General features: G+C 47.9%; 1 protein-coding gene across 2 annotated transcripts in view; it reads right to left on the reverse strand.

Moving 5' to 3' along the window:
* The window catches only part of CACNA1C (calcium voltage-gated channel subunit alpha1 C), a 457,698-nt gene that overhangs the window by 14,041 nt on the left and 430,020 nt on the right, over positions 1-13,637 (reverse strand). For both annotated transcript variants that reach the window (XM_053943267.1, XM_053943268.1), the window contains 9 exons: positions 11,507-11,598; positions 10,568-10,733; positions 9,571-9,698; positions 7,806-7,902; positions 7,056-7,158; positions 5,322-5,423; positions 4,233-4,360; positions 2,957-3,091; positions 1,680-2,032 (listed from right to left, as the gene is read on the reverse strand). In XM_053943267.1, the coding sequence (XP_053799242.1) occupies positions 1,680-2,032; positions 2,957-3,091; positions 4,233-4,360; positions 5,322-5,423; positions 7,056-7,158; positions 7,806-7,902; positions 9,571-9,698; positions 10,568-10,733; positions 11,507-11,598 (1,304 nt within the window). The remainder of the gene's footprint in view (positions 1-1,679; positions 2,033-2,956; positions 3,092-4,232; positions 4,361-5,321; positions 5,424-7,055; positions 7,159-7,805; positions 7,903-9,570; positions 9,699-10,567; positions 10,734-11,506; positions 11,599-13,637) is intronic.

Here is a 13,637-nt window from a genome sequence, read left to right on the forward strand (position 1 = left end):
TTTAACTGCAGAGTGCTTCTACTGAATTCAGTAGGATCTGTTCAAAGCCTTAGGTGTGCCAGCCCTTAATTCCCTGCTTGCCTCCTCTCTGTCCCTCTGTTTCACATTTCAGCACTCGTATTTTGCTTCATTTGGACTTTGCTTTTTCTGAGGAGTAAAGTAAAACCTGGAGGTAGCTTGAATCTTTGAGGTATGGACATGGAGGTAGTGGAAACGATTTCAATTTCTTACTAGCTTTTGCAGAAGAGAGCAGGGTGGCTTTTGTTTTCTTTTTCGTATTTTAGGGACTGGAGGGGCAACATTATCTTGTCATCTGGTTAAAGCAGAAACCATTGGGAGAAATGTGGGTATGCATTGTGTAAAAGAGCCTGTAGGACAGTGCTGCAGTGCCCCTCCTCTGAAATGGGAGGGTGCAGAGGGGAAAAAAATCAGTACCTGGCATCTCCTCCTGTTCAACTGTCTGTGTTTAGCCAAAACCATACGGAATTTTTGCACAAACGTGCCAGGGTGTACTTCACTGTGCTTTGATCAGAGGATGTGTAGATGTGTGAGCCCAGCTAGAATCTCTAAAAAACCCTAATCTAGAAAATAGCCAGAACATGGACCGCTACTTGCCCCGAGTTGGGAGCATTTTCTGGAGCTGTCACGGTGATCACTATCTCTATTTCAGCCCTACTGACACCAAAAAGGAGAGGTCATATTCAGCATTCATGGGAATTTGGAGTTTGAACAGGATGAAGATAGTGGGTCTTGCACCCAGGCAGCATTAGGGGGGTATGGAGAACACGTACCGTCCCAGTGTCTCGTAGTAATGTGTCCTAATTCAAGGAACGTGCCCAGGGAAGCAAGGAGAGAAAAGAACACCCCGTTAGCAGTGTCACACCAGCACGAGTTCAGCAGGGAGGAGGGCACAAGGGAACACATGCTGTGCAACTCCCTCAGGAAGGCATGAAATAGAAGAACCACGGGACTCTTCACTTGGGCAATTCTGCACCCACTGAAGTTCCTCTGTCTTATTGTCCTATTCTGACCTTTCTGGGGGCAGCATTTGGCCACCTTTTCACACTGTGCACTCTCTGCACTGAAAAAAAAAAAATCCATCTCTTTCCTGCTGTTTCTGAAAGTATTAAAAGAAATCCCCCACTGAGAAAAATTATACTCCTTTTGTGTTAGTCATCTGTGTGTAGAGAGCTTGAAAACTGTCCAGAGAAGGGGATTTTCTTTGCTTTGTTTCTGAAAACCTTGCCTCCCTCCTCCCAGAATGTCTTTGGTGACCTCTGTAGGGATGTGACCTGCTGAATGAAAACCCACTGACTTCAACAAAGCTCCCTATTGGGCGATTAAGACATGAAGAGCAGTCTCCTTGAGTCACCAGTTGATAAAACACCTCCCCGTGGTGAAGGAGGGATAAATAAGGTTCCCTTTGGCTCTTACAAAGATTTCCTCCTGATAAAGCCCAAAGAAGTCAAGTGTGTTGGTCAGCAAGAGCGCTGGTGCTCTGCAGTGGCCAGTTGGTGTGTATCTGTGGGCTTTGGCACAAGTGGAGAACCACAAGGCTCAATCCAGGCTGCAGGCTGGGCAATGTCTGGGAGTGACTTTGGCTCGGCAGCAGTGCTCTGGTGTTTGCATGCACCTTCCAACACCTGCTCCCTCGGCTCCCTCTCTGCTGGGAGACTTACCTTTTGGATGGGAGTTTCCAGGGAGCCTCCTGCACGCATATGGTGGGTGACAAGGGGGTCCCATGGCCTTCCACCGTGCTGACAGTGCTGGGGTAGCTGGGTGGGCTGGGGAAGCGACACAGGGCAGTGTTGTTGGCATTGTTGATGTTGGCGTTGGAGCCTGAAGATGAGTAGCTGCTGGGAGTGAAGGTGGAGTCCACCAGCTTCTCGTGAGATGGAGACTCGGTATCTCCGTGGTTGTTGCCAGACTTGTTGATGTGCAAAGGTCTCTGGGTGGTGAACGTCTGGGGGAACCCACTCCTGCCGTCACTTTGGTAATAGCTCACGTGGTTTCCAAACAAGCCTCCAGCTCTCTGTCAGAGAAACAGAAAGGATTTTTCCTTTGTGAGTGAGATGTGCGAGGGCCCCGGTGTTTTCCTTCTTAGACTGCTCTTGAGGGAAAAAAAAAAAAATGAGGACCAAAGTGTGCATGATGGCACTGGTGCTCTCTCTTCCAGAAGGCACTGTGAGGACTTCTCTGTCACAGAGACTAGCTACACACAGGCTGGGGCTTCAGAGGGCTGGCAGGTGTGTGTCTCTGCACCTCCCACCAGTCCTGGGGGTCCAGGATGGGCTATGGAGCCAGGGAGCTGCTGTCTGGTTTTCCCAGTGCAGTTACAAAGGAATGTTTAGGTGTGAGGGGGAATTTGAGAAGAGCACCAGAAACTATTAAGCACCTGGAGGAAGAAATGAAGAGAAATGAGCCAGTTATGTACTGTTTAGATGGGCAGTGAAAGGGACTGACAGCATCTTTCTGTAAAGAAAGGAGAAAAATGCCAAAGGACAGGAAAAGAAAGAAAAGAAAACAATTCACCAAAGAAAACAATTATAAGAAACAGGAATGAAATAAAAGAGAAATGTTTTAGCTAAGTTGTTCAGAAATTTTTCTCCTTCCATAGGAGCTCTACTGGGTCCTTGTGTACTTTTTGGAAGGATGCTACCAGTGCCACTGAAAGGAGTGAACAAAACACTAAAGTGTGCCTGGCTGCTGCTCTGCAGATTGCAAGATGGCTGCACTGATCTGTTCTTTAATTTATGTTTCGCAAGGGAATCTTCCAGTGAGAAGTTTCCCTTGAGAGAAAGAGAGAAGGGATTGGGATAAAACTTAGGACCTAGGTCCACACCGTTTTCCAGTAAGATCTACCAAACAAAGAGGGCCCAGCTGAAATGCAGAACGAACAAAAGAGAATGTAGCACTCTGAGCTCAGCCTCAGCTCACAAACTTGTTCAGAACCTACCCGGAAGATATCATCTTCAGAGGCAGCAGAAACAGCTTCTTTCATGGCCTTGTCCAGCTCTTCTTCAGCTGTCAGGTCTCCAGAAATTGCTCGCCGGATCTCGGGCCCAATGTCGTGGAGTGTGCGCAGACCAGCCTGCAAAACAGCAAACTATAGAGCTTCATATCTCCGAGTGGGCACGGGAGAGACAACAGCATTGCCATTTCTTCCTAAACACTGTGGAGCCCCTTCAGTTAACACAGCACCCCCCAGCTCCTAGAGAAACACCAACAAACCCTGTTCTTTCATCACCACCTCAGGCAGAGAGAAACTCTCTCCACGCCAAGGAATGTTTGTGCAATGCAAACCAAGGAATGTTTGTTGCTAGTCCTTGGCTCCATCACAGCAGGACATAGACACAAATCCACAAGCTTGACTGAGCAGGTCTGCGTGCTTTCAACTCTGGGTTCTCAGATCCACAACCAGAAGCTCTAGAGCAGCCACAGTTCCAGCTGAACCATGTACTCTGGTGCCTCAGAAAATCTCTTCTTTTTCATCAGCAGCTTAAACATGGATTTAATAACTAAGCTTCTGGCATTGGACCTACAAAGTCCTCAAATCCCTCACTGACTGGAGTCTGTTCCAAAGAGTCCATCCAGGGTGGTAAGCTGTGGGTGTACCGAGGCCTCGTTCTGTGTTTGTGCCCACATCACAGCACTTTTCAGCTTGCAGAAACTCCAGAGTCACCCTTTTTTCTCAAAGTATCCTCGAGGGACATAAATATCCTCGAGGGACTGCTTGTACAGTCAACAGGATTTTCTCTTTCTGTCACACAGCCTGGTAATCTGCTGAGTGAACATGTATCACAGTGGGGAACAAATCCCAGTCCTTACAGTCTAATGCCCTGTCCATTGGATGGCCTTGGCATCCAGGTATGCTTTTTGCATTTTAAGTGATTTTGTCTCCTGGCAACATGCACTCAGAATGGGTCAAATGTATGTGGGAGTAAGCAAATGTCTGTAGATACCAGTTCAAAGGATCCCAAATATCAAATATTACTGTCAGATTGATAAATTGTGATTATGCCTCACCTGTGCCTTCCATTTCCAGAGCTAAGGGATTGTGAGCCCATGATACTCAGGTATTTATCCAAAAGGATTGGTGTGATAATTCAAGTGGTCTACAAACTCCTTTCCAGCAGGGATAGCCCATTGCAACCCCCAGAATGGCTGAAGAGGGAAGTGGGGCCACCTGTCTCTACTGTACCACCCCTGTCCACTCGGGGCCCGCTTGTCACCTGTAAGGACAGCGCGTTGCGCTGCGAGGGCTTCCCCACCAGCCCCTGCTCTTTACGCTTCTTGAACTTCCGGAAATACTCCTGGATCAGGAAAGTGGCGTAGAACTTCCCCACGGTCACCTCGTCATCTGCAAAGGGAGGGGGGCGAAAAAATAAATTCAATAAGCAGCTGATTTCTCGGTGTATTTGCTCATGTGGAAGGAACACTGGGCACTGCGGTTCATCTCTGCTTTTTATGGCATCAGGATGCAGGGCTGAAGGAAGGGGTTGCTCTGCAGCCAGAGCTTGCTGTGAACAGTGAGGAGGAGAGGTGCAGGTGGCATTGGGGCAGACTGGCTCTGCTGGCACAGAGCCCCTGCAGCAGGAGCACATCCAACCTTTGCAGTCTCTGGTGTTGGTTAAACATCTTGTTATAGCAGCAGCCTCCCCGTCTGGGTCAACACATGCTGCTGTCTTGTGACAGCCTGGGGTAAGACTTATTCACAGGCTGGCTCGCCAACAGCCTCTGACTGATCATCCATCCCAGGCCTGCTCTGACCCTTCTCTGCGCTGGGATTCTGTCCCTTTGTGCCTAACATGGGTGTGAGTGAACAGAGAAGATCACCTCTCCCCCGAAATGCAGTCACAGCCGTGCTCCCACACAATAAAAACTGTCAGTCAGCCAAAACGTGCACTACGTTTTTCTCCAGGTAGCTCTCCTCCTTTCTTGCAAACCCACTGGAAATTTTAGAAGGCATGGGCCACTGAACTTCAGAGCAGGCTGAGCAAAGCTCAGGACCTGGCTGCTTCTGCTGGCTGACTGCCAAGTGCTGTTTTGTGCCCATGGGGCCACCTGGAAAGTCAGTGAATGCCACACTGGATGCCAATGCACCAATTCCCGTTTATGCATATTTTTTTCTTTCCCTGATTTCTCAGCAGTAAGAACAGCACATTCATGTTCCTATAGAACAGCCTGATGAAATACTGATAGCTTTGAGAAGAAAGCCTGTCCCCCCTATTCCACCTGATGATCATGACGTGCACTAGGACAGGACAGGAGGGGGAAAAAAACAGAGATCCTCAGAGACAGGGACAAGATCCTGCACTCACCACCTGCAGGAGGCACCACCTGGTCCAGCAGCTTCATACTGGTGCGCTTCCAGATTTTCTTAATTATTGCTCTCAGCTCTTCGTTGGCTTGCTCCAGGTTACCTGCAGGGTGAAAATCATCAGAGACAGGAATTAAGCAGACCCTGCAGAGGAGCAATTAAATGTCTGGCGTGGAAATCTCAGGAGGTAAATATCAGAGTGTTTTCAGTAGTGGAAAGTTTTGGGCCAAGAGATGCTCAGACCATTCCTAAAGCTCCCTCACAGCAAGAGGTCTTCTTCCTAAATATGCATAGTCATCTCTGGGTAGAGAGGTGACTTTCCTTCTAGATACCCATTTCCTCTCAAATGAGTTACCTTCAGTTTTAATTCTTGATTTATGTACATTCAAACCTCTCTCTTCTCTCTCTCTAGGTGTCTGAAACCAGTATCTTGTCCCTCTAAAGGTGGTTTTTCCTGCAATTTTTCTTATTTCTCCCCAGCACTAAGGCTCGTGAGGGTGCTGCACAGGGCTCTGCATGGCAGTAGTTCTTGTAATAGGATGCAGTGAAGATAGGGACATGGAATAACTTGCTGAGGATGCAACACATGGACAGCATCAAAGGCAGAAACCTGACTCAGCAGGGCTAATTCCAAACTCCTGCCCTGACCACTTAAAAGATCCTGCTAAGGCAAGAAAGAAAGAAAGAAAGCTTTTGAGGCTTTAGATGGTTTCCCAGGAGTTCACTGGCAATGACTCCAAGAGTATGAGGCTCTCTCAGACAGGCAAGAGAATTGAATCCTTTTTGGGTCTCTGTTTCATAAGGCACGAGATGTCTTACAGGGATTGTGGGTGGCTTTTTCCTCAGGAGAGTCTCTTGCGCTACAGACAAATTCTGTTTAGCACAACTTTCAAGGCCTTAATATCATTTTTTGTTTTGCTACTGTTTTTTGGCTCAGCTGTGTACAGCTGGCACTGTAAGGTAAAGTTCTGCTGGTCACTGCTTCCCCAGGCCTGAAATGCAATGCAGCCACTCCTGAGGCAGAGGTGTTTAGCTGTGCATCACAGACCTACACTCCCTTTCAATGCATCTCATTAATACATGAAGCCAGATTTGGACTCAGGACCAATATCTTTCATTACAGCAGGTGACAGAGAGCAACAAAGAGGACAAGCTGAGCCCCAAATCTTGTCTGCTTTCCTCAAATATACCTGCTGTCTATGCAAAGCTATTAATAGTCCCTTTACTTCTCATCTCTCTTTACAGCACCTCTGTTACTATAATGTAATGTTAACTCATGCTAATGGAAGCACAGGAGGAGTTTGTGTGAGATGAGACCCTCGAGTCCAAGCTCTTTTTTCTCCCTCGGATTGGAAGATCAGTGGCAACAGCCGTCAAGAAGTGGCTCAGCTCTGCAGTCAGCGTACAAAGAGGAGGCTTCTTTGCCCTTCATCCTTCTCCTAATTGCTGTGCGAGCAGACATTGATCTAAAACTTTAAACTTTCAGACCACTGTGAAGAATGTGATCAGTAATTTGAGATGATACTACATGAAGCGCTGGCTTCCTGGGGGAAGTGGGAAACACTGTGCTTTCCTTAGAAGATATTATTCCTCCAAACCTCTTTACATAGCTTTTTTTGTCCCACGTGCTGCATATGAGTAATTTGGATCATTTTAAACATTTAAACATTTTATTCCAGCTCAGGACACCTTGGCATGAACACCTTTGTATCCTTGCAGTCAGCAAGCTTCTCACCTTCTGTCTTGATCCTCAGTGCTGTTCTGACCAGTGCAAAGAGAGTGGCATTGAACATGACGGTCCCATCGCTGTTCAGTGGCATATTCATGGACACAAGGCGCTGTGGGATGAAGAGGAGAAAGACAACAATCACACTGCCACACGTGGACTGAAGCATGCTCCTCCTTATGTGCTCCTGACCCCCTCCAGACCTGCCATGCCTCTTATGTGAATATCCATGGCCTGTGGATTAGTTGCACAATGAGAATGCCCTGTTATTTCTCTCTCTCCTAATCTGTCTCGAGATGGGTGTTGGACAGTACAAGCAGAGGTGTGTTCTTGGTATTTGAGAGCTGTATTTAGCACAGATGTGCTCTCCTAACCAGGCAAAAGGCTGGTGGCCCTGAGTAGTGCACAACCCACCTGCTGGTGACCCTCCAGCCCTCGACTGGGTGGTTGGAGCCCAGAGGAGCGGGTGAGAGGCATGGGGCAGCCCAGGGTTTGTTCAGACACGCTGTTGCTGGCTCTGCCTGGTGGGCAGCGAGCTGGGATGTGCCCAGTGAGTGAGGCAGGGCCAGCTAGGAAATGCCACGGCAGGCTGTTTAGTGAAAAAGAACTGGTCTGGTGGAAGGCAGCCCTGCCCAAGCACAGAGGCTGGAATTAGATGGTCTTTAAGGTGCCTTTCAGGCCAAACCATTCTGTATTCTCTGGCTGATTCTCTGGTTTAGCTGCTGTGAGCCCAGCCTCCCCGAGAGCAGTGTGCCTTACTTTGCAAGCCACCCGGTGAGGGCAGAGCTTCCCAAAGCCCAGCGGGGGCTGGATCCGCCGGAGCAGGGTCACCACATCCAAGTGTTTGATCCGTCCCCTAAAGAAGAAAGCACAGTGAGGGCTGCAGCCTGACCAGGGCTGACCTGCTGGCCGGCCTGTGGAGTGCAGCCACAGCTAAAAAGTGTCACTAAGGTCTCTCCAGCCTCATGCTGCTGCTCCCTGTAGCCCAGGCATAACTTAAAGTATTATTTCAGGCCTCTTGCATTTGGTGCCTTCTGCAGGATTTGCCTGGCACTCATATAACTTCTACTAGTGCAGAAATTCCAGCTGTCAGTCATATTTGAGTTAATACTTGCAAGAATTGACCTCAGCCTTTTCAACATTGCAGTTTCTTAGTGCATGAACAGATAATTTGGGGTACTGTTCCCATTCACTGACCTGCTCAAAATAAATACCTGCTTATTGTTGGGCTGAGGCCTGTAGCAGCCAGAGAAGTGTAAAGGGTCTATTTCCTTGTGGTTTACCTCCCACATAAATAGCCCCAAGCCACTGCCTTTTAATACTTTAATGTTTATGCTTTGGGCTAGAGTGAGCACAAAACGAAGTACTGAACTTCCTTCACAGCAGCAGTTGGGTTTCTCTTAAATTTGGTAAATGGCATCTCAAAAGAAGAATTCTCTCATGGAGGGAGGAAAGTTACCAGGGCCAGAGGAGGGGCATGGGACATGGATGGGGAAGAGGAATAAAAGAGCTTCCCATTTATAAAGAGGGAGGAGCAGGATGCCATCTGAACTGGGTGGCTATCTGTTATATGGCTTCAGCCACTCCAGTCTTGCCTTCAAGGAAGCACAAACAGTAGCATCTGTTTTGCTAACAAATGGTGTATTTATTACAAGTCTGTGCTTATTCCCCATCCATATTAAAAGTCCCCAGCCCAGGAAGTCACCACGAACGGGAAGAAGTGTTTAAATTCACGTATCACTTTCATAACGTGACACGCCCCCACATATGGCAGAACCTAAGCCCAGACTAATCTTGACACTATGTTTCCTACAGAGATCTGCTTTTAGTTTACACCCAAATCTCTTTTCCATGGCTTTTGCATTATGGAGGGGCTTTGCAATTACAATTATCAACTGTACAGTAATGCCACGGGGATCTAAAGGCACTTTAAACCTAAGCATGTGTCAAACAGAGCATGTAATACTGAATGTCACTTAAGCCCTCATGTGAGTTGTTGTAGTGTAACTTTAAATCCCTGCAAGTCTGCTCTTGTGAATAGCCCCGCAGACAATGTAATGCAGCCATGTGAATGTACAGCTTGTGGTGGGCATATATGACATATGAAAAAACAGAGATTTGAGCAGAGCAGCTCTGCTGTGAGTACAAAGTCAAGCAGAAGAGCCACAATATCACAAACAAATACAACAATAATCCAACCCCCTAATCTCTTTTTCTCAGTCTCCTGCTGCCCCTCACTAAGTTTACATCTCCTCAACAGAAAGTAAAGCAATGGCCTGACAGGGATATCAATGCAGCCCAAATGCTGAGATTTCTGTGAGTATCTTTGCTCTTTGGGCTTATGGATTCACCAGCAGTACGTGGTGGTGATATCTATTTTAGGAGTTTTGTACCAAAAAAAAAAAAAAAAGTTCCTGCAGGAGGAACATGGCACTTACTGCACTGAGTCTAGAGAACAGAAAATAATGGAATAATGGGCCTGCTCTCCTGAGGAGCTCTCTGATATCCAGGCTGGGTTACTTACTTTGCTTCAGGGTCATACTCTGCCCAGATCCTTTTAAACTCATCCAGGTGGTGTGGTCCTAAAATGGACCAGTCCCGTGTCAGGTAATCGAAGTTATCCATTATAACAGCTACAAAAAGATTGATGATCTGCAAACAAGGACAGAGATGATGTGAGGGGTGAGGCAAGGAACAGCAAATTTTACCAGGTTCTCTATTTAAGGTCTGGATTTGGACTCACAAAACTGGGAAGCCATTGGGGTTAGCTTCTTTATTCCCCCATGCCATCCCCCTGGTTTAAATGGGAAGAGCCCAGAGGTGGAATATTCTTGGCTGGTTACGTTTTTCTCTTCCCTACTAAATGGATGAGGCACAAATTTGCTAAATTCTTAGATGTGCTGTTGTGGCTTTTTATTTACCTGTGTCTTTGCCTGGCAGAATGAGGTGGGATTTATTTTCAATAGGCAGTGGGGCTGAGATAAAAGTCCTTTCTTCTGGCTCAAGACCAAAACTTTAAAAATGTTGCTGCCGTTCACCGGGAGAGTTTTGGGCACTGCTGCCAGCTGCAGAGCGTGTGCTGTCGCTCTGAGCAGTGCCACACTGCCAACACAGAGCAGATGCAAGTGGGATATGTGTATTCTCACAGTCATTGCTGCTGGCAGGGGAGGAAAAACTGCTCAGCAGCCAGAAGGAAGGTAGGAGGGAAGGTGGGAAGTGTGGCTGAGGCGTTGCTAGCCTCAGCACAGCCCACAACAGACTAATTTGGTTTTCTCATTTAGGGAGAGCGGGGAAGAGCAAAGAGCAATCCCTGTGCACAAAAGACAGGGATTGGAAGCAGAGCATCCCCCAGAGCTGGAGGGAGGCAGGGAAGGGGTGTTGTCACCGAAAGGATGCTGCTGGGAAAGACCCATGGGGAGGTTTTCCCCTCTTTGAGATCATTCTTGTCCTGTGCATTGCTGACGGCTGGGGAAGCAGAGGCTGGGTGTGACAGAGGGAAGGTCTGGCTTGGGGGCACTCACCAGGAAGGCACAGAGCATGTAGAAGCTGATGAAATAGAAGACGGCGAAGCTGCTGCCACACGAGTGATCGGCTTCCGTGGAGTTGGCCGGCTCCGACTCCGGGTCGCACTTCTTGTCCGGGAGACAAGCCAGCATGATTTCCTGCCAGGCCTCACCTGTGGCACACCTGGGCAAGGCAAAGGGCAGGGGGAGACAGCAGTGACCGTGGATGTGACAGGGACTGGCACATTAGCAACCTGTTCCTGATCCCGTGAACATTAATGAGAATTTTGCCACTGAGGTCAATTAAGAGCAAGTTAGGCCGATGGCTTTGACATCCCCTGGCATATCCCGCTCCTCTGTTTGGTTTTGTTGCCATCATCAGCATATCACTTCTGACTGGCTTTGGCTGCTGTGGGTACTGGGCTCTCACATTCCAAGCAGAATCACGGAGATGTGTGTGACATGGCTGCGGATTGCATCTAAAGAAGTCCTTCAAAATCATGACAGTGTTGAATTTGTGCCAGCTTCCCACCCCTTCAGCACCCCTCCCTGCCCCCAGCTGGAGTAGGATGATGTGCTAAGCTGGGTGTGGCCATGCCTAAGCACAAGTTCATCATGTCCCTTTCCCTGCTAGAAGTCACACTGGCCAGATTTGAACCAAAGAAGGTTTTGATGCATATCAACTTCGGAGAGCACTGAAAACTGGCTGCCTTCCTTCTGTGTAGGAAGACTCGTGTCCCTCCCCAGCACTGAGAATTACCAGGGTGAGCTGCTGGGCTACAAGAGACTTAATGGACCGGCCCCTCCATCTGACATAATTCCCGGGCTCCCCCACTGAAGGACAACATGTTACTACTCACCTCCTGAACGTGACACTGTAGGAGGAGATAAGCTGTGCCCGAGAGCAGAGGAATCGTGCTCCCAGACTGACACAATGCAGAGCTGTCATACACCCACCTGAAAAGCAGCAGCACTGCCTGGGGGAAGGTCTGGAAGTTATTGTTGCGGTTGATTTCTGTGGTATCGTTCAGCGCAATTTTACCAAACACCTGGCAGAAAGCAGAGGCTTTTTCAGATTAGCCCTGTAAAATCCCCAAACCTCTTGTCACCCGTAGCTCTCTTGGCCTCACCCTGACTCTGATATTTAATGCAATCTGCTTTTCTATTAAAAGAAAATTTTCTGTGTGTCTTTCATATTTGTTGTTGCTTCCCTGGCTTCTGCTTTATAACCAGAAAAGTACTGATTTTGCAATAAAAAGCATTTCATGTCAAAACGAGGTGTCCTTCCTTATTCATACACTGAATACATGACGTGGGGCCTTGATTTAATAGGCACTCAATTGGGAAGGGAGTCCAGCTGAAAGAAATCAGTAACAGAGAAGAAAAGGCTCCTTCCTTCATTGCTTATCTATCTTTGTCATGACGAAATGATAGCAAAAGACCAGCAGCTGTAAAGCCTTGAGCTTCCATCTCTTTGGGGGGTCTTGGATCTTCACAAAACAATGCAAATATGTTGCCTTGGATCTGGAATTGTCCAAATGCCTGCCCTTCTACAGTCATGCTTGTCACCAGCAGGTGTTTCAGGGGTCCTACCAGATGGCAGCAGCATGAAGATGATGACCAGATCTGCCCAGACAAGGATGTCCTAGAGCTTCCTCTCATGCCACAAAAACTAGTTCATCCAGCCCTGGCATGAAGCCTGCAACCATCAGCAAACTTTTTTAGTTGCCTGTCTTTAGGTGTGAAGTCCCCAGCACAGCAGAGTTTCAGGCTTCTTTAAAAAAATCTTGGATAGCTGCGGTACTTTCAGGCAGTGGGACTGAGAGTTTAAACAAATCTTGTGTGGCAGAAAGGTCTCCACACAGCACAGTCAGGACTATTTATTCCCCATTGATAACAACGTGGCAGAGATCTCGGGGGCTGAGAGCCGTAATCTCTCTGTAGCCAAAACAAGCAGCAGGAACAGAGCAGCTCCGAGAGAACACCGAGCTTCTTTTCAAGGAAATGTCACTGATAATTAGCACGCCGAGAGAAACAACGACACGGAGAGGGGCGCAGGGACAACGGTGGCACGGCCTTGCCAGATGGGAGGGAGGGTCAGCACATGGCAGTTTTCCTCAGGGGTTCCTCATGGATGCAGGGCCCTTCCCCTGCCTGGCCAGCCCCACGCCACAGGCAGCTCTGACTGCCCCAGTTGCACATATTTATCATTTCAGGCAAATGGTAAGGGAGCTTCCCATGATCTTCCTTTCCACCCTACAGCTTCCCTCACTCAGGAGGCAGCAGCTGCTGTGGGTGTTTTGCATCAGCTACCTGGGAGGAGCTGTCAGTGGAGGTTCCTCCCTTACAGCCTCTCCAATCTGTGCCTCCTGGGCCACCCGACGAGCAGCTTCATCCATCAGCATCATCAGCATGGATTTTTTCCACCTGAGCACATGAGGTAGTGAGGCTTGAATGTTGTTACGCTCCAGGTTGTGGCAGTAGCTGACATAAAGTAGTAGGTCTCCTTTATATGGGAAATTCGGATATTTTTATCAGTTCTGGTACATCCAGGCTTTCATAGCTTAATGGAGTGAGGGATGATTTTCCTTCCTATGTGTCCCTGTGTGTGTGAAGGAGCTCTGCGTGTCAGCACATTCAAGAGGGCTGCACACAAAATGTCTGAGATGCCATTTGGACAAAAAGTGATAATCACAGGTCTGTGGGCTCTGGGGCAAACAGGGAAAATAAAAAGAAGTTGGTTTTCTTATTGGAAGGCATGAGGGCACGAAGCAACCTAGTAATCTAGATCAATGTGAAAGACAGATGTATGATCTACAGACTGCTGAGATGATTTAAACAGAGGCTTGAATGTAAGCCAAGGGTTAAATAGGTAACTTAGAACTAGCTGAAAGAAAAAGGAGTAGAATTACAGAATAAAGCATCTGGCCCTGACCACTGCAGACCCCATCTGTGTGGGTGCTTGGAAGTCACTTATAGTGCTTTGTACAGCAATGTAATACCAGCTTAATACTCTGAAGTGATTTTCTGTATAGCACAGGAAATTCTGTAAGATCTTGGCCATCTTGGGTATTAAAGGCAAAACTGG

This window comes from Vidua chalybeata, chromosome 5 (genome assembly GCF_026979565.1).
Source record: "Vidua chalybeata isolate OUT-0048 chromosome 5, bVidCha1 merged haplotype, whole genome shotgun sequence".
Lineage (NCBI taxonomy): Eukaryota > Metazoa > Chordata > Aves > Passeriformes > Viduidae > Vidua > Vidua chalybeata.